Source organism: Coregonus clupeaformis, chromosome 29 (genome assembly GCF_020615455.1).
Source record: "Coregonus clupeaformis isolate EN_2021a chromosome 29, ASM2061545v1, whole genome shotgun sequence".
Lineage (NCBI taxonomy): Eukaryota > Metazoa > Chordata > Actinopteri > Salmoniformes > Salmonidae > Coregonus > Coregonus clupeaformis.
Window position 1 is genome coordinate 35,451,062 of NC_059220.1, and position 21,049 is coordinate 35,472,110.

At 43.9% G+C, this 21,049-nt stretch overlaps 1 protein-coding gene across 1 annotated transcript in view; it reads right to left on the reverse strand.

The window, feature by feature from the left end:
• LOC121571731 (tumor necrosis factor receptor superfamily member EDAR-like) overlaps positions 1-21,049 on the reverse strand; it is a 62,054-nt gene extending 41,005 nt beyond the window's left edge. Inside the window, exons 1-2 of the mRNA XM_041883376.2 lie at positions 20,874-21,049; positions 5,228-5,292 (exon numbers count right to left, since the gene is read on the reverse strand). Of these exons, the coding sequence (XP_041739310.2) occupies positions 5,228-5,278 (51 nt within the window). The 5' untranslated portion in view covers positions 5,279-5,292; positions 20,874-21,049. The remainder of the gene's footprint in view (positions 1-5,227; positions 5,293-20,873) is intronic.

Below are 21,049 nucleotides of genomic sequence, written 5' to 3' on the forward strand. Positions count from 1 at the left end.
CCATGATTGGCTGAGATAATGGATGGGCTGGACATGCTGAAAGATGAGTTCGGATTGGTTTGCCATGTAGCACGCTTCTGTCTATAATCCTTTCTAACGCGGCTATTTTGAAAGATATCACAAAGAACTGCATAAGTGTTGCTAATGCTCTCCACTTTCTGGAGGACCGAGTTTTAAAATCAGTGGAATGCCCGGTGGAAGCAGAGTATGATAGCTAAGGAGATGGAGAAAATTCTGGCGTTTGATTGCAAATAATGCAGAGGGAGTCGAAATGAGAACACACAGAAGGAGGCTGTTGTATAAAACACCTGTCTCCGGATTAAATCTTCAAACTAAGGGCAACCATGGCATCTGTAACAGAGAGGGAGAAGTGTTCATCCATGTATTCAGGTAAGAGACTCTAGCTAGCTACATTTTCAGATATTATACGTTTCTAATTTTGTCAGAAAGTTAAAGCATACTGTTAGCTAGCTAGCTAACATTAGCTGGCTGGCTCACTAGCTAATGTTACATGTATGATCTGTGTAGTAATATTATTCGTATCTCAGAGGCATTTGAATTGCTAGTTATAGCCTATTGTTAGCTAGCTAGCTAACAATGAACCTAGCTAGTTGGTTAGCTTTAGCTACCAGCAGATTCATGCAAGGTAGTAACGTTATGAGTTGGGATTATGGTTCATTGTTTAGCTAGCTAGCTAGCTAGCTAGCTACATGTCTAAACAAAATACTCTACTATGCAAGTAACCATTTCACTGTACCGTTTACACCTTTTGTATCCTGTGCATGTGACAAATAAATGTTGATTTAATTGTATATAGTGTGTGTCTACCAGAGACGGTAATGTGAAGAACAACATGACCTGCACCAAAGTCAAATTAGGATATAACGTTAGGCCAACGAGACAGTGTCCAAGTTCTAAAATTCTCTGGTAGAATGCCCTGCTTTTATTTCGTCACACTCACAAGCATAAGCTATATTCTGTAATTAGCTCACCATTAACTTGTAAATAATGATCTTGTTGTGAGTTTATTTTCCTGTAATAACGAATACAAATAGCTAAAGTTAAGACATTGTCAGCTATATGATATGGTCATTATTTGAACTGGCTAACTTACCATTAGCTAGCTAGCTAGCTAACAAGTGAGAAATGAACCAAAACATTGTTTAGAAAGTTGCTTTTAGTTGCCTGGTTTGCTAGATTGATATATACTAAATACATTTTTAAACGGATGGGTTTATTGGTGTTAAAATACACCAGTTATGCTATTTTGGACCACCAGCCTGCTGATGTCATGCAGCCTGTCCTTTTTGTGTTTATACTTTTTCATAACGTCGGACGACAATAGAATGTTCATGATGTCACTGCGACAACTGTCTACAGACATGTCAATAGATGTAGTATAAACCAGCATTTAGTCTTGAAATATACCGCACTGACTCTGTATAGCACATAGCCTCACATGTGAATCCTTAAAGAGATGGGTGGGCTACATAAGACCGAATCGAGCCGGTCGGTCACAATTTACAATCTGTAGAAACTATGAGAATAGAAAGGTTCAGAAAATATATGGAAAACTGGATGGTCTTCAGAGATAGATGGGAGGGGTTGAGGGTAGCTGAAGGCTGGGACTAAAAACAAACAAAAGATAACTAATGTAAAATATACTCTGTCCGTAAAATGTATGTAGTATGTATAAGCTGGAAGTAGAAGCCTAAGTATTGTTGTCCATTAGTTTACTACAATTATGGGAGGGGTGGTAGGGTTAGGGGAAAATGATAGAAGTAGAAAATATATTTAAAAATATATAGATTTAATTTAATATATATACAGTACCAGTCAAAAGTTTGGACACACCTACTCATTCAAGGGTTTTTCTTTATTTTTTACTATTTTCCACATTATAGAATAATAGTGAAGACATCAAAACTATGAAAAACACACCTGCTCATTCAAGGGTTTTTCTTTATTGTTAAACATTTTTACATCGTAGAATAATAGTGAAGACATCAAAACTATGAAATAACACATATGGAATCATGTAGTAACCAAAAAGTTGTTAAACAAATCAAAATATATTTTATATTTGAGATTCTTCAAAGTAGCCACCCTTTGCCTTGATGACAGCTTTGCACACTCTTGGCATTCTCTCAACCAGCTTCATGAGGAATGCTTTTCCAACAGTCTAGAAGGAGTTCCCACATATGCTGAGCACTTGTTGGCTGCTTTTCCTTCACTCTGCGGTCCAACGCATCCCAAACCATCTCAATTGGGTTGAGGTCGAGTGATTGTGGAGGCCAGGTCATCTGATGCAGTACTCCATCACTCTCCGTCTTGGTCAAATAGTCCTTACACAGCCTGGAGGTGTGTTTTGGGTCCTTGTCCTGTTGAAAAACAAATGATAGTCCCACTAAGCGCAAACCAGATGGGATGGCGTATCGCTGCAGAATGCTGTGGTAGCCATGCTGGTTAAGTGTGTCTTGAATTCTAAATAAATCACAGACAGTGTCACCAGCAAAGCACCCCCACATCATCACGCCTCCTCCTCCATGCTTCACGGTGGGAACCACACATGCAGAGATAATCCGTTCACCCACTCTGCATCTCACAAAGACACGGTGGTTGGAACCAAAAATCTCAAATTTGGACTCATTAGACCAAAGGACAGATTTCCACCGGTCTAATGTCCATTGCTCATGTTTCTTCGCCCAAGCAAGTCTCTTCTTCTTATTGGTGTCCTTTAGTAGTGGTTTCTTTTCAGCAATTCAACCATGAAGGCCTGATTCACGCAGTCTCCTCTGGACAGTTGATGTTGAGATGTGTCTGTTACTTGAACTCTGTGAAGCATTTCTTTGGGCTGCAATCTGAGGTGCAGTTAGCTCTAATGAACTTATCCTCTGCAGCAGAGGTAACTCTGGGTCTTCCTTTCCTGTGGCGGTCCTCATGAGAGCCAGTTTCATCATAGCGCTTGATGGTTTTTGCGACTGCACTTTTCTGGATTGAGTGGCCTTCATGTCTTAAAAGTAATGATGGACTGCCGTTTCTCTTTGCTTGGTCTTTTACCAAATAGGGCTATCTTCTGTATACCACCCCTAACTTGTCACAACACAACTGATTGCTCAAACACATTAAGAAGGAAAGAAAGTCCACAAATTAACTTTTAACAAGGCACACCTGTTAATTGAAATGCATTCCAGGTAACTTCCTCATGAAGCTGGTTGAGAGAATGCCAAGAGTGTGCAAAGCTGTCATCAAGGGAAAGGGTGGATACTTTGAAGAATCTCAAATATAAAATATATATTTTTAAAAAAAGGTTACTACATGATTCCATATGTGTCATTTCATAGTTTTGATGTCTTCACTATTATTTTACAATGTAGAAAATAGTAAAAAATAAAGAAAAACCCTTGAATGAGTAGGTGTGTCCAAACTTTTGACTGATAATGTATTTACAAAAAAATATATATGGGGGATTGGAAGTGATGCAGAGAATTACATTGATAGAAGCCACAATCTTTCTGTAATATTAAAGACGTTAGACATCCATTCAATAATCACACTTTGAGCTGGCGATGTGACAAGAATAGAAAGGGCCAGGTCATCCAGTTCTAGGCTGTCGTTCGAAGTATTAGATGGACTTGTATTGGATGGAACACCAATGTGTGACAATAAAACAATTATATATATTTTTTTTTTTACCCGTTCAGGCTTTCACACATTCAACAAGGTGTTGTTAGTAAGGCGTGCAGTCGCCCCCTTCGGTTAATTTATGGTATTTCTCACCCCTCGTGTGTGTGTGTGTGTGTGTGTGTGTGTGTGTTACGTTTGCTGTTCTCCTCACAAAGATCTGCTGTCCAGATCCATCAGAACCCACAAATAAAACAAAGACACACTCAGCTCTCCCCTGCTCAGGGTCAAGGATGTCCTTTTCTAAACACAACAACAACACACTGCTGTTTAGAGACATCAAACACACTGGCCAACACAGAGACTGAAATTAAACCCAGTTACTGTTAGTAACAAACTGTATAAAAATGAACACAAGACAGACAGAGCAGCAGCTGGGGAGCTGGAGAGAACTGAGACATCGGACATGAAGACATGTGAGTCTGAGGCTGCCATACACTGTGTATAGAGGGGGGAGAAGGAGGAGGAGGAGGGAGGAAGATAGAGTAGGTGGGATGAGGAAGAGGAGGAGGAAGACGAGATGGGAGGAGAAGAGGAGATGCGAGGAGGTGGGAGGAGGAAGAGGAGGAGGGAGGAAGATGGAGTAGGTGGGTTGAGGAAGAGGTGGAAGGAGGAAGAGGAGATGCGAGAAGGAGGAGGAGGAGGAGGGAGGAAGATGGAGTAGGTGGGATGAGGAGGTGGTGGAAGGAAGAAGATGAGATCATGGGAGGAGGTGGGAGGAGAAAGAGGAGATGGGAGGAGGAGGTGTAAGGAGGATGAGGTGTGAGGAGGAGGAGAAGGAGGAGGAAGCGGCGGGAGGAGGTAGGAGGAGGGAGTGTGTGGCTGGTGAGAATTAAAGGATGTGGGATACCAATGGGCAATCACTCAAACCCCAAAATGTGACAGTAGTTATTCCAACCAGGTTGCTCAAGATCCACTTCGAAATTCAATGTCCGTCCAGGTCCCTAGGACCCAGGACTTCGGGAGATGCTTTCAAAGCCCGCCTCTAGGGGCTACAGTGAGCACTATTTACATAACTTTCAAAATTTGACATGTACGGACAAACGTCGGATTCTGCAGTGAGTCTGTGAGAGCTTGTTGGTTAGGTAGCAGGATGGAGAGGCATGGAAGGAAAGACAAGAGATTGGACCAGGGTAGATCTCTCTCTCTCTCTCTCCCTCTCTCTCTCTAATCCGGCCCTCCAGGAGTGGCTTTAGGGGGGATCATTAACTGAGCTCTGAGGGAAGTTAAACTCCTGGGAATATAGCCAACACACACACATACGCACAGCCAACATGTTTCAACATCAGAGGAAGAGAGGAGAGATTCAGACCCAGATTAAAACTACTATCTTAGAGCTCCACTGAGAAACCTCTGATGTTTCACAACCTCTGGCAAAGACCTGCTAAAGTCTGGGTGTACGTCTTCGAGTGTGTCTGTGTATCTGTTACACTGTTGTCTTGTATCCTCAGTTTGTTTCATTGCTGAAGATGGGCGAGGATGAGGAGAGGAGGGGGAGGAGGAGAGAGACAGGAGAAGGAGGAGTAATTTGAGAGATACTCACCAATAACAAACAGAGGAAGAGGGACTCTATCTGACTTCCTTTCTGGAACATCTTCACACCTTCCCCTGAGAAAGAGAGAGAGGAAGAGAGAGAGAGGAAGGCAGAGAGAAAGAGAGTCAGACGTACATACATTTTGAAACCCATGCCTCATACCCCTACCACGTGTCATAGTGCATGTGGGTTACACTCCATTGAGTGAGTGTGTGTGTGTGTGTGTGTGTGTGTGTGTCAGCGTGTGTGATACTGTTCTCTACTTCAGGTTATTCCTCTGCCCTACTGATGTGATGAGATCATGAACAATTCCTCTATTAAAACTCAGTCACTGAGGAGAGAGAATGGGAGTGTGTGAACGGATGAGAGCAGCCTGGCAGAGGAGGAGAGGATCAGCCTGTTAAACCTCTGACACAGATGTGTTATGGGTAAATAGTCATTAGAGGGACTGTGCTTTTAGCTTTTGTTTTAGTTACTGTCACATATCTAGAAACCCTCTCACTACTCTGGCAGCACATATTTACTACACTTATACAGGCACTCACAGGTATGTCAGGGGGAAACACACTCTCTCTCGCTCTCCTCTCTCCGATCTGTACTTAGTAAGGTATACAAGCATTCACAGGTACATTAAAGAACACATAAAACAAACATTTGATCAAACTTCAAACATGATTTATCCCTTTTATTAATGTATTTAAGAGAATAATGTCAACGTAAAGGATTTCATTGTTTATAGCAACACTACGTGTGTGTGTGTGCATATTCTTATGTGTGTATTGTGTCCAACTGTGTGTGTGTTGCCAGGCTCAGCCCTTACCTACAGGAGACTGATTTTTATTGGCCCACCAAGCACTACAATAACAGTCAGCTCGTATTTCTGTAAATAAATGATGTGTGCGTGTGTGCCAGTAAAGTATAAATAATGTCGTCAGTGTTATTGAAAGGCGATGCCTTGTTGAGAGAGAGTATTTTCCCCCAGCAACACCAACTACGTAAAGCTGAGTTAAACAGAGACATTAACAGCAGGACAACAAACACACAGGATCTCAGATCAGTTTCAACACTGTCCAGGCTCAGGGAAACTCTGTGTCATTAAGGACGTTCTTAGTTACAGGTTTCTTTATTTGTGCAGTTTAAAGTGCTTTTATAAACAGATCCAGTCTTGTCTCATTCTGTGAGGACATCGAGAGTGCAGGTTTTCTGATACACCACAGTAATGACCCACTGCAACCTTTAAAGGAGCTGTATTATTAGATGTAAACAAACACAGACTTTTACTGGAGCCTAATTGCTCCCACCACAGCTAGTGTGCTCTCTCTCTCTCCTGCAGAGGGTGTGTGTGTGTGTGTGTGTGTGTGCATACACGTGTGTATGTGTTGGCGTGCTGTAGAGTGGGTGTGTAGGCAGGCAGTAAATCCTGCAGCCCTGGAGTCAGGAAGAGGACTGAGCTGTTGCCTTGTTTACCTGCCTGTTTACCTCCGTTATAAACCACAGCATGCATACACATGAACAGCGCTAACATTCTGACAGATCTCTGGGCGTTGCACAACAAACATCATATATCGGGCCTATTGGCGTTGCATGTGCAATGTTATTCAGAATGTACCTTATTCAGAGTGTTAAGCGAGCCCTAACCAAGCTCCTTCAGCAGAGACAGACACACAGTTAGCTGCGGAAAAGGACTGGCCATACACTGGCTAGTTTATAATCAGTCTATCAGTCTCTCTCTCTCTCTCTCTCTCTCTCTCTCTCTCTCTCTCTCTCTCTCTCTCTCTCTCTCTCTCTCTCTCTCTCTCTCTCTCCTCTCTCTCTCTCTCTCTCTCTCTCTCTCTCTCTCTCTCTCTCTCTCTCTCTCTCTCTCAATTCAATTCAATTCAATTCAATTTGCTTTATTGGCATGACGTAACAATGTACATATTGCCAAAGCTTGTTTACAATGTAAAAAGAGAATCAAAATTGTCAACGGGACAACAGTAACAACAATAACCAAGGGTCAAAATAACCATACATTCAACAATAACAATAAATATACAGTAAAGGACATGTGCAGGTTGATTGGTCTGTCAGACACTGTCCCTCAACTTATGGCAGGCAGCAATGTAGTGCGCTGCCAACCCACAGCTCTCTGCGTCCTCCCCCAACAGGACGGGTAGCCTATCCTCATCAGAGAGGTCTTTGAAACCTTGAATAAGAGTTTCAAATTTGGGGAAATGACACTCTCTAATTGTTTTATATTTTTGACATTTTGTCAGGAAATGCAGCTCCGTCTCAGGTTCTGCTATTGTGCAGTGGTTGCACAGCCTTTCCTCTACAGGGAGCCAGGTTTTCCTGTGTCTACCCTTCTCAATGGCAAGGCTGTGCTCACTGAGCCTGTACTTTGTCAAGGTTTTTCTAAAGTTTTGATCAGTAACCATGGTCAAATATTTAGCCACGGTGTACTGTCGATTTAGGGCCAGATAGTACTGCATTTTGCTCTGTGCTTGTGCTTGTGTTTCCCAATAAGCAATATAGTTTTGTTTTGACTGTGTTGTAATTTGGTTTATCCTGATTGATTGGATGTTCTGGTCCTGAGGCTTCAGTGTGTTAGTAGAACAGGTTTGTGAACTCAGCCCCAGGACCAGCTGGATGAGGGGACTCTTTTCTTTGTTCAGCTCTTGGTATTGCAGGGCTTGGTAATGATATGAGAGGGGTCACTGTATTTTAGATGTTTCCAAAACTTAATTGCTCTTTTTTGAGTTTTTATTATTAGTGGATATTTGCCTAATTCTGCCCTGCATGCATTGTTTGTAGCTTTCCTCTGGACATGTAGGAGAATCTTACAGAACTCTGCGTGCAGGGTTTCAATGGGATGTTTGTCCCATTTGATGAAATCTTGTTTTGCAAGTGGGCCCCACACCTCGCTGCCATAAAGTGCAATTGGTTCAATGACATATTCAATTAGTTTTAGCCAAATTTTAATAGGTATTTCAATTTGAATTTGCTTTTTAATTGCGTAGAATGCCCTGCGTGCTTTCTCTCTCAGTTCATTCACTGCTTCATTAAGGTGTCCAGTTGAGCTTATTTTTTAAACCTAAGTAATTGTAGTGTGTGCAGTGCTCTATATATTTTGTACCAATTGAGAACTTTGGTCTAATTCCCTGAGATCTGGATCTTCTCTGGAAAATCATTATTTTAGTCTTTTTGGGGTTTACTGCCAGGGCCCAGGTCTGGCAGTACTGCTCTAGCAGGTCCAGGCTCTGCTGTAGGCCATGTGCTGTGGGTGACAGCAGGCATAGGTCATCGGCGAAGAGTAGGCATTTAACCTCTGAATTATGGAGACTAACACCAGGGGCTGAGGATTTTTCTAGAATAGTGGCCAATTCGTTGATGTAAATATTGAAGAGTGCTGGGCTCAGATTACAACCCTGACGAAGGCCCCGCCCCTGGTTAAAGAATTCTGTTCTTTTCTTGCCAATTTTAATGCTGCACGTATTGCCAGTATACATTGATTTAATTATGTCATATGTTTTACCCCTACACCACTTTCAATAACTTTGTAGAACAGTCCTGTGTGCCAAATAGAATCAAATGCTTTTTGGAAGTCGATAAAGCAAGCGTATATTTTGGTATTATTTTGGTGGACATGTTTATCTATCAGGGTGTGTAGGGTGTAAATATGATCGGTCGTGCGATGTTTTGGTATAAATCCAATTTGGCTTTTACTCAAGACATTGTGCTTATTAAGGAAGTTTAGAACTCTTACATTTATAATACTACAGAAAACCTTCCCCATGTTACTGTTCACACAAATGCCTCTGTAATTGTTAGGGTCAAATTTGTCTCCGTTTTTAAAGATTGGGGTTATGAGTCCTTGATTCCAGATGTCAGGGAAATAACCTACACTCAGGATCAAATTAAACAGTTTTAATATAGCCAATTGAAATTTTGCACTAGTGAGTTTGAGCATCTCATTTAGGATGCCATCAGGTCCGCATGTCTTTTTAAATTTGAGAGCCTGAAGTTTCTTATAGAGCTCCTGGTCAGTAATTGGGGAGTCCAGTGGATTTTGATTGTCCTTTATAGCTCTTTCTAATCCATTCAACTTCTCATGAATTTGGCGTTGTTCTGCGTTTGTGTCAATTTGAACGGTGTTGTAGAGTGTTTTAAAATGGGTTGTCCAAATGTCACCATTTTGTATCGCTAATTCCTCTTGTTTAGATTTTTTAATTTTTTTCCAATTTTGCCAGAAGTTGTTTGTGTTTATGGACTCCTCAATTAGCGTCAGCTGCTTTCTGTTGTACTGTGCTTTTTTGGTTCTGAGTGTACGTTTATAGAGTTTTAAAGTCTCACAGTAATGAAGGCGTAATTCACCATTATTTGGGTCTCTGTGCTTTTGGTTGGATAGTGTTCTAAGTTTTTTCCTTATAATTTTACAATCTGCATCAAACCAGTTGTCATCTGTGATCTTTTTTGTTTTGTTTTTTATCAATTTCAATTGTGCTTCTTTTGCCGTTTGCCTGAATATATAGTTGATGTTTTGTACTGCTAGATTGATGCCTTCTTTATTGTGAGTGAATGTGGTATCCAGAAAGTTATCTAAGAGTGTTTGGATATTTTGGTTCCAGGTTGCTTTCTGGTATTCTTCTGTGCTGTTTTGGGCCCATCTGTATGAATGTCTGATGTTGTACAGCTTACTGGGCTGTGAATGTGTGGTTGTTTCCATGTCTGTTCTTTTGAGGAACAATGTAATTTGGCTGTGATCAGACAGAGGTGTTAGTGGCTTGACAGTGAATGAGCTGAGAGAGAAGGGGTCAATGTCTGTGATCATATAGTCTACTGTACTGTGGCCAAGAGGTGAGCAGTAGGTGAATCTCCCCAAAGAGTCCCCCCGTAACCTACCATTGACAAAGTACAGACCCAAGCTTCTACAGAGCTGCAACAGATCCCTTCCGTTTTTGTTGACGGTGCTGTCACTGTTGTTTCTATTGGGGAGATTAAGACAGTTAGAAACATTATGGCCTGTAATAAAGCTGTCCCCTCGTGTGCTCGTTAGATCAGGTAGTGTTCCTGTGCGCGCATTTGTGTCCCCACAGATGAGCACATTTCCCTGGGCCTGGAAATGGCACGTCTCTTCCTCAAGGGTGGGGAAGATCTCCTCTGAGTAATATGGGGATTCTGAGGGGGGATATAAATTGCGCAAAGGAACACATCTTTTTCTGTCAGTACAAGTTCTTTTTTCAGTTTTAACCAAATGTGATATTTGCCAATTTTGAGGGGATCAATTAGATGTTGTAGGTCGGATTTGTACCAAATGATCAGTCCTCCAGAGTCTCTGCCTCTATTGACAGAGCTGTGTTTTTGTGACGGCACAATTACCTCTCTGTAACCTGTGGGACAGTGAGTGACAATGTCAGCCTTACACCATGTCTCCTGCAGAATGATGACGTCAACATCTTTAAGATTTTTGTTGAACTCCAGTGCTAAACTCTTCAGTCCAAAGGTTGATGAGTTTAGGCCCTGAATGTTCCACATGCTAACTGACAGCGATTTCATGTTCCAAAAGAAAGAATAGCAGTCAGAAATACAGTAACTAACTATTAAGTTGTTAAGAGCGAGATAAACAGGATAACAGCCAACATTTTTTCTGTTATATATATAAACATTCCTATTCATTGAACAAGTACATTTTAGTACAGTAGGTGTGTGTGTGTGTGTGTGTGTGTGTGTGTGTGTGTGTGTGTGTGTGTATATGCGTCCGTGTGTGTTTAGTGCAGTTTAGTGCAGATGTATTGGAGGAGCTGTTTAATCTCACTCAATCCCACAGGGTTCTCCTGTCCTCTGACGACCTCTGCGTAGCTGCGCTGGTCCTGCTGTTGGGCCCTGTGGGGTGGAGGGGGGCCAGGTCTGGGCCGTGGGGCTTCCTCTCTGGTCTGGTAGGGGTGGTGGTCTGGTGCGGGGTAGTAGGCTGGGCCCGGTCCGGTCTGGCTAAGCCGATGGAAGTGGTGATGGTCTGGTGGTGGGTGGGGCCTGTGGGGTGCGCTGGGTCTGGTGTGGCGTTGAAGGGGCCTGGGGCTCCTTGTTGGTGCAGTGGTCTGGTAGGGGTCTCTGGGTGGTCCTCTGTCCAGTGCGGCATGGGGTGTTTGTCTACCAAGTGCCACGTCCTTTAGAGACTTGACAAACATCCCTACTGTCTGCTTCCTCAGGTGGGAGTAGTCGTGCAGATGCTCTGGGGTGATTGTTGTGTGGTGAGCAACGTGTACGTTTGGGAGTAGGCCACACCCTCTGGTGATGTCAGCGTTGACTTTCTGAATGGTACGGTGATGGAAGTCTTTGCGGGGCAGCAGAGTGGAGATGGTGATGTGGGAGTTGGGGAACCGCTCAGAGGCCCTCTCTGCTACTCTGTTGACCAGCCTGCCTACTCTCTCCTGCTCCTCTCGTAGGTTGTTGGTGCCGGTGTGAATAATAATGTGGCCTGGTGTGCCAAAGTCAGGCTGGGACAGGATGTGGAGTGCATCCTGTGTTTTTGGGCACCATATTTTGCGCACCTTGTGTTGGGGGAAGAGTTTATCTTCTTGGATGAATTTCCCATTTGAGTCAATGAGGATGGCCACCTCAGTGGGTTTTACCAGATTAGTGTGTTTACGGTCTGGGGCTGGAGTACACAGGGCCTGTGTACATGGAGGGGTGTGTGGGGGTGTGTCAGGGGGCCAGAGAGCTTCTCTCTGTCGTAGGTGTCTCCATGTGAGCCTCCTTGTTGACTGGGTGTGTGGGTAAAGTGTTGTCGGTATGGGGGGGGTTGTGGGTAAAGGTGGGTGGGTGGGGTGTTAGGGGTGGTGAGGGGCTGCAGCTTCTCTCTAGGAGTCTCTACAGTCTGTTCTCTGTGTTGCAGCACCCTCTTGATGCCAGACAACTCCTTTGCCATCTCCTCCTTTACCTGCACCAGCTCTCTCCTCATGGTGGCCTTTACCTCCTCCAGCGCTGTGGTAAGGCTCTCTCTCAGCTCCTGGACAGAGTTCTTCAGCTGGGTCCTGCACTGGTTGATCTGGTCCTGTAGAAGCTCTGTGTCTGGACTGGTGGTGGTGTAGCTGGGGAGCTGCTCCTTCAGCTCAGTAACCCATACCTCTATCACTGCCAGCCTGTCTCTCAACAGGCTGATGGTAGTGGGGTCTTGGCTCTGGTGGTTGTAGGAAGGCAGGGGGGAGGATGGTCCTGCTGTTGGGGTGCCTGAGGTGAGGGGAGAGGTTGGGGTGCTGTCCTTTTCTTTTTGTTTTCCGCTATCTTCGTTAGGGTGGGGAAGTCCTGCACAACAGAGCTGAGTGCAGCCTCACTGCCCTGGACCATGACAGTGCCGTTCTGATACATATTTACTGTCAGAAACCTGTTTTCCTGGTCCTTATCGCTGTCCTCAAAAATGTGGATTTGCCTTCCTTGCAGATGCCTTTCTTCGTGGTATAGCTGAAATGCCTGGTTACAGCTGTATGCCAGGCAGTAGTGTGGTCTGTGTAAAATAACAGGTTTGTAACAGTCCTGTTTTGTGAGCAGTCGGCAAACAAAGTTTCTGGGTTCTCCCTCAGAATTCTGTGTTTAAAATTGATTCTTCCTTTCTCTGATTTGATTTCTGCTGGGTATTCAAAAAAAACGGGGAAAGTCTCTCAGTTTCTGTCGCTGAACGCTGCTAGCGCTGCCTCAGTGGCCATGTTGCTATGGTTACCACCAGTAAACAGTTAGAGCTAGACGTTAAGCTAACTGACCGATTTGAATTTGGCTAGCTACCACGATGAAGATTGGTCTTTTAACTCACTCTCTGTCAATTTTTTCCTCCTTTGTTGATCTTCAGTTGTACAATTTGATTACCTATACATTTTTTGCTAATTGAATCGTGTCAATCTCGCTCTTAACAAACAAAAAGTTATAACAAGTCAGGAGCTGTTCCTCTGCATGACTTCTCTCTCTCTCTCTCTCTCTCTCTCTCTCTCTCTCTCTCTCTCTCTCTCTCCTCTCTCTTCTCTCTCTCTCTCTCTCTCTCTCTCTCTCTCTCTCTCTCTCTCTCTCTCTCTCTCTCTCTCTCTCTCTCTCTTCCTTCAACTCTCCCCAATGGGCTCGGGGGGGGGCAATGGTCAAGTAATGGATCCTCTAAAACATGACCTGCCAAACCGCGCTTCTTAACACCCGCCCACTTAACCCGGAAGCCAGCCACATCAATGTGTCGGAGGAAACACTGTTCACCTGACGACCGAGGACAGCCTGCAGGCACCCGGCGCGCCACAAGGAGTCGCTAGAGCACAATGAGCCAACTAAAGCCCCCCGGCCAAACCCTCCCCTAACCCGGACGAGCCAATTGTGCGCCGCTCTATGGGACTCCCGATCACGGCCAGTTGTGATACAGCCCGGGATCAAACCCAGGTCTGTAGTGATGCCCCTAGCACTGCAATGCAGTGCCTTAGACCGCTGCGCCACTCGGGAGGCCCCAATCTCTCTTTTTCTATCTGACGGCTTTATGACCACAGATAAAACACAGAGGCGGTAGAGAGGTTTCTCAGTGTGCCAGTGTGTACAGTACTGTACGATGCGTACACCTTATACATAATAGATAGATCATAGATCTATCAAAGATATAACATCTATCTATCATAGATGGATCATATGGCTCCAGTAAGCAGCCAAGTCTTTAAAAGTGAATCTCAACACTCCAACACTCTGTCTTGTTTGTGGGAATAAATAGCCAATAGTATAAAAGCCTTTACACTACATAGAGACGAACATTATGCTACTACTGGAAAAACACCAAGTGTTCAAGTGTGATAGTGTTTTATCTCTCAAATCTTGAATTAGTCCCAAACTGTCTCTATACATCCCTAGTGACATGGGCTGCAGGTAGCCTAGCTGTTAAGAGCGTTGGGCCAATAACCGAAAGGTTGCTGGTTTGAATCCCCGAGCCGACTAGGTGAAAACCTGTCGATGTGCCCTTGAGCAAGACACTTAACCATAATTGCTCCTGTAATTAGCTCAGGAGAGCATCTGTTAAATGACTAAAATGTAAATGTAGTACTACGGAAGTGTAGATCACACTCTTACACAAACATACAGTACATAAAGTCAATTAGACAAATCCAGGATCGGATGGGGAAATTCACATGTAAGACAATTCTGTCTCATAGCTCACAGCAACACCTAAGGCTGTCTTCAGGGGAAATTATATTCACTGCAAATATGTATTTGAATAGTAACTATGACGCACAGTCTCTGCATTGGAGAGGTTGTGTCTCACACACACTCATACTGTAATTATTGTTATCAAGTAAATTTCTCATGGAGTCTCTGACAGATAATTGCAGCATATGCAAGAAACAACAGGTTGAAAGAGAGAGAGGAAAGGAGAGAGAGAAGTGACTGGCTGTTTACTGTAGTTTCACAGATTGAACAAACCCTTTATCCAGACATTAAGAGGCTGTAGTGTTGGTGTACTGTATGCAGGCACCATGCAGTGTGTGTAATAGTTATATTCATGGAGCTGTTATTGTATCAGATGATCAATAAAGAGAGAACGTGTTTAGCTGGTCTGCTTAGGGGTCCCGCTGTCACCCGAACTCAGGTATCACACACACACACACACACACATTCAGCAGAAGAAAAGAGCATAGTGCTCCCTCCGACACCCCTCAGTCTATCCCAACCTTGGGAAACGTCTCTCTCTCTCTCTGTGACAGCTCAACTGAAGTGTCCGAGAGACACACTGACGATCACAAAAACAACTGATGGGAATCAGAGATAGAGTTCACCACTAACTACTACACTGTAAATAGTCAATCAATAAGACACAGATTAGATTGATTACACTACTTTAAGAAGGAGATTGAGTCCATGCCCTCTTTTTTTCATGGTTTCAGAAGACAGGATGGGGGAATGGTGGGTAAGTGGTGATAGGAGAGGGGGTTGGGAGTGTGGGTGGGGGTGGGGACTAAGTCTCCAAGACGGTTCCGATTCAACCAACCAGACCCAGGTTTATCTATGTTCCACATTGCGGTTCCTGTGTTTCAGGTCAGTGTGGTTCTGTAACTGGAGAGAAACGTTCACATGTTAAATGGAGCTGATCTTCTAAAACGGTCACATCCTTTTCCCTTTGATCCTATTTAATCACAGCCCTCATACACAAACACACACACATACAGACCTGGCTTCTGAGCTGAAATTAGCTTAATTGAACCACAACCGGTGTGTGTGAGACTGTGTGTGTGTGTGTGTGTGTGTGTGTGTGTGTGTGTGTGTGTGTGTGTGTGTGTGTGTGTGTGTGTGTGTGTATGTGTGTGTGTAGGAGACCCAGTGGCGCTGCTGGGCTTTCAGGATAAAGATAAGAAAATGTAACTTTTTATTTTGATGAAAAATCTTGTCTTCTGAAAAGGAAGAGAGAGCTGCCAAACGACTCTGCCCCGAGCACCTCATTATCAGACTAATCGAACACATGCAGCACACACGCACACACACACACACACACACACACACACCCTGAAGCTTTCATCAGGCTCCAGCCCAGCTCCTCACACCCCCGCTTGTCCCCGGCGCCCCACACACCCAACACACACACACTGGAATGCATCGCTCTATTTGAAGAGCGTCTCTCTCTCCCTTCTCTCTATATTTCTTTCTCTATCCTCCCTCTCTCTTCTCTATCCCTCCCTCTCTCTTCTCTATCCCTTCCTCTCTCTTCTCTATCCCTCCCTCCCTTTCTCTTCTCTATCCTCCCTCTCTCTTATCCTCCCTCTCTCTTCTCTATCCCTCTTGCTCCGTCTCACTCTTTCCCTTTTCTCTCTCTCCCCCTTCCTCTCTCTGCTTCTCTCGCACTCATTTCCTTTCCCTGTCTGTCCCCCACCTCTCCCTCTGTCTGTGCTCCCCCTCTCCCTCTGTCTGTCCTCCACCTCTCCCTCTGTCTGTGCTCCCCCTCTCCCTCTGTCTGTGCTCCCCCTCTCCCTCTGTCTGTGCTCCCCCTCTCCCTCTGTCTGTGCTCCCCCTCTCCCTCTGTCTGTGCTCCCCCTCTCCCTCTGTCTGTGCTCCCCCTCTCCCTCTGTCTGTGCTCCCCCTCTCCCTCTGTCTGTGCCCCACCTCTCCCTCTGTCTGTCCCCCACCTCTCCCTCTGTCTGTCCCCCCTCTCTCCCTCCCTCTCGCTCTGTCGGGACATGTCTGTGTTGAAAGCCAACCTCAGTCTCCCCAGGCCGCAGGGAATTCATCTTCTAACGAGAGTTAATCTCACATAAACACACTGAGAGTCATTATCTGTGTCATTAACGGGCTGACAGACCCACACCCCGGGCACAAAGAAATACTTTCTACAGACCTACACCTCGGGCATGGCTTATAATACTCTACTAGACCCTACAGCTTACAGAGGTGCTCACACACAGATACGATTATACAGGGGTCACGGGTCACTTCTCTCTCTCTCTCTCTCTCTCTCTCTCTCTCTCTCTCTCTCTCTCTCTCTCTCTCTCTCCCTCTCTCTCTCCCTCCCCCCCTCCCCCCCCCCCCCCCCCCCCCCTCTCTCTCTCTCTCTCTCTCTCTCTCTCTCTCTCTCTCTCTCTCTCTCTCTCTCTCTCTCTCTCTCTCTCTCTCTCTCTCTCTCATCAATAACCATCACTAATCAGCAGAATGGAACAGGATGACAACACTGCTTGTAAGCTTTTAAATAATATTAAACTCAACCATTTATATTTTCCAGTGATGAAGACATGGATTTTTCATGGTAGGGCGGGGTATGCAAACTGGGTAAACTTTGACCACCTTTATCTCCTGAATGTTTTGGCATTCACTTCTTCCCTGGGCAAACATGTATGGAAAGTTTTGTTTAAATAAAAAGGGATGCTGTCAAAGGGATGCTGCTCTCAGACAGTGATTGAATTCAAATGGATGTAACAGTGATTGACAGTGATTGACAGCTATGGAGCAATATATATAGAACCTGATATATTGTCTGTGTGTGGAGCTATGTCTGTCTTTGTCAGAACAGAGTGACAGCTAGAGACTTTATTGGGAACCCTGGGAAATATTCTACCAATACCACAGGATCAGACAGATACTCCATTCTTACCATAAAGTGACAGAATGTTCAGAATGATCCTAGATATCCAGTCTAGTTTAACTTTCTATGTGAATCCTAATGTTCACGCAGCAAAATATGTTTTGGAGTTATTTCTGTAAACCTGGTAAACATAATTGATTAAATAGGGCCCATGGCTTAGTACATTTGTTGTTGTTGTTTTTTTCTGTTCCCCAACTTGTTCCCTAACCCTGTACCCCGGGCCTTATCCCAAGCTCCCTTCCTCTACATTAATTCTATCTCTCTCTAACCCTAACCCCTTGGTCCCTAATCTGTCTCTGTGGTAACAGATGTGATCTATCATCTAAAGGATGTAACGGAAATGACTGTTTAACCCCGTAATGGATATTTACTGTGAGTCAATAATGACTCTGTCAGATTAGGAAGTGGCTTCTCTAACAAAGCAATCAGGGAGGAGATGAAGCCAAGAACCCAATTAAACCCTTTCTCACACAGACACGTGCATATTCACGCACATACACAAACACACACACAACTACACATGCGTGCATACATGCGCATGCACAAACACAAAGCGCTATGTGTTTTATATGCCTGTGGTTTAGTTCTGATGACAATTAAACAAACACTTGAATGAAGTGAAGTTCTGGACTCTTGGCATTAGTCTCCACCTTCTGTAGTCAATGTCTGTGTTCCATTCTAAAGCCTTCTCTCCTCTCTTCTTTTCTCCTGTACTTTCCTCTCCACATTTTGCTATCTCCTCTCTCACAAACGTACGAACACACACACACAACACACCATCCTGCTGCTTCCAACTCATGAACAACTCCTAAACACAATCAGTCAGATACTGGAGGATTTCTCCTCTAAAAGCCAATTATTCCTCTTTAATACAGACAGACCTGCCAAATCCTTGCAGATCTCAAACACATGTTACCACTACAACCAACCTCCATGCAGAAACATCATAAACAGGACTGGGGGAAGGGAACACATTGGGTACTGAAGACAGTTTGTTCTCATTATAACTCAATACTTTCCAGCCAACAAACAGCACAAGTATTAAATACACATTTAAATACACATTAAAATACACCCACGTATTACCAGCAGTTGGAAGTGAGTAGGTGGGAGAGGAAGGGATTGAAAGGATAGAGATACATTTCTTTCCTGAAAGACTACACTGTAAAAAAAAATTAAAAAGGCTGTACTGATACAACTGTGTGCATGCATGTGTGTGTTCATGCATGCATGCATGTGTGTGTGTGTTTGTGTATCTGGTGTAGTCTCTTCATCTCTCTTCATCTTTGATTGCTTTAATTACAGACTGACTGTCCCCTTTCAGAGAGCAGGAAAAACAAACTCTTAATGCACATTAAAAGGAGCCGCAACAAACACACACACACACACACACACACACCTCCAGCCGCTCCACTCAGTAGTCCCTTTGATTTCTGTCTTACAGTGATCTGTCTTTCATCGTTGCCTCTCCCTGATCCTTCACTTCTTCTTTACCTCCACTGGGGCAGAACGTCTCTCCCTCCATATCTCCTTCGTCTCTCTCTTTGTCTATTGAGCATTACTGTAGGTGGGCGAGGCCATTTACTGTGTCTCTGTCTATCTAGTAGGTGGGCAAAACAGTTTCTGTCTGTGTCTCTCTGTTCCTTCTTTTTTAGCATGACAGCAGAACGGCTGACTCTCTGTCTGTCAGTCTATTTGTGTTTAGTGTGGGATGATTATGGTGTCTGTAGCACAAAAGTAGAGGGGTCTGAGTGGGGCTGGGCTCTAGTGTGTAGAGGACTCCGAGCAGTGGGCTATGGGACCCTGGGCTTTGGTCTGACGGACTGACAACGTCTCTGTAGCCTCAAACAGCAAGGCATACAGTAGAAGAGAGAGAGAGCAGTGACCCATCCTTCTGCCTTTTCTCCCTCTGCTCTCCTAAAACACATTAGGTTATAACACAATTATTACTGAAAGTGAATTGATGCATGGAGGATACACTCCTTCAATTACACACCATGTTAATATATGGACATTGGATCTGCTTAGATTACAGTGTATTTTGGGAGTTAGAACAACATATGTTACAGGTCAGCTCGTATCGTTATCTATTTACACATTTAATGATAAGGAGTTCAAAATCTATGATCTGAGATCAATGAATTCAGAAACTCTCTCCTCCTGTGGTGATAGGCTAGAAACTGAGACGAGCTCAATCACTTTACAGGGAGATATCTTGGAAACTGATTAAAAGCTTGAGTGTTAAATTTGAATCTATATTAGGATACATATTGTTTGAATTTAATATTATCTGACATAATATGAGAACTTTCTGCCATGTATCTGGAGACAGGATATTCAAATCAGCTGATTGCATGTGTTTGTTCCCCAGAAATCTGCATTAATTTGTAAACTTAATATAGCCTATTAGGTCTATAGTGCAGGCTGGTCAGGCACACGTCACCATTGTCCTTAAACAGAATAATCTAGACCTTCAAAAGAACATATGATTTCTTTAAAAATATATAAAAATCACTTTAATTTTTTTTTGTAAATGTTATCAGCAGAATTTCAGTGATACAGCTAAATTCTTTACTAGGCTACTAAAAAAGCTATTAGCCTATCAGAATTATTACTACGCAAATATTAATATTATCATTGCTGCTTTTGTTGTTATTATGATCAGTATTTCCTTTCATCCATTTAATCCTGCGGCGCCATACTAACGCTTTTGAAGATGAGTTACACTTTTTCTTTCTGACGTTTCTTCTTTCTTTATCCTTTCTCCCTCAAACATGAAAAACTGCGGCGGTGTGCTGGGGGGAGAGAGGGAGAGGGACAGAGAGAGAGAGAGGGATTGATTTCCACCCTCAGCGCTGCAGCCGTAGTTCAAAGCTCCAGACTTCAGAGAGCGTCAGGACCCAGCATGTCGGGCCCGGGTTAGGCTGCCTGTCTGCGGCCAGGACTTCCCCCAGGGCCCGGGGAGGGCGACAACCAGGCGGCACCGTCAAAACAATTATGAGGAGAGGTTTGAGAGGAGAGCAAAGCACACACCGGGACCGGGACCGACCAGGACCCGTCGCTGTCTCAGAACCCGCTGTCTCTCTCGGGAGATGAGAGGTGAACTATGAGCCCATGCTCTTTTAATGTAACAATTACCTCCAAGATGGTAGGCTACAGCCCTAATGGATCTGTAATAAACCTTGTGGCCTAAACGTCATTCCTTTTCAACACCACATAACGACCACACACACTCACACACTGCGCTCTATTATCTTGCAATTAACTACAGGTCTAATATAAACTGATATACCAGTATGACAAAAAACAACCAACCTCCGGTTTAGAGCAATTACTAGGCTAGATTAACAGATCTTTAAGGCAGAAAAACAGGCCTATTTAAATCTGGAGAACATTTGACATTTGTCCATTTATATCTTTCCAACAGTGGCTAACTTTTCTGAATATTTGCTACATTTTCGACAAACAAACAATGTAATGCATGCAGTTATTTTCTAAAGTTAAAATTACAGTTAAGTAGGCTACATGTGTCTGCAGCATAAATGCTCCAGGAATTTCCCCAAATCTTGCAGCAATCCCGCATTACATTCCAGAGCACTTTACCTGCGTGTAGAGCGGGTTTGGGACAGTTCAGGTCTGTCGGCGTGTAGCCTATCTCTCTTCGCGGACTGATGTAGCTTAATGATCAGACTGTATTGAACAGTCTGACAGGCATCACCGATATTTAAACAGCTGTAAACAAATCCTCCGTTAATCTCTCTGTCTTCAACCCACCGTGT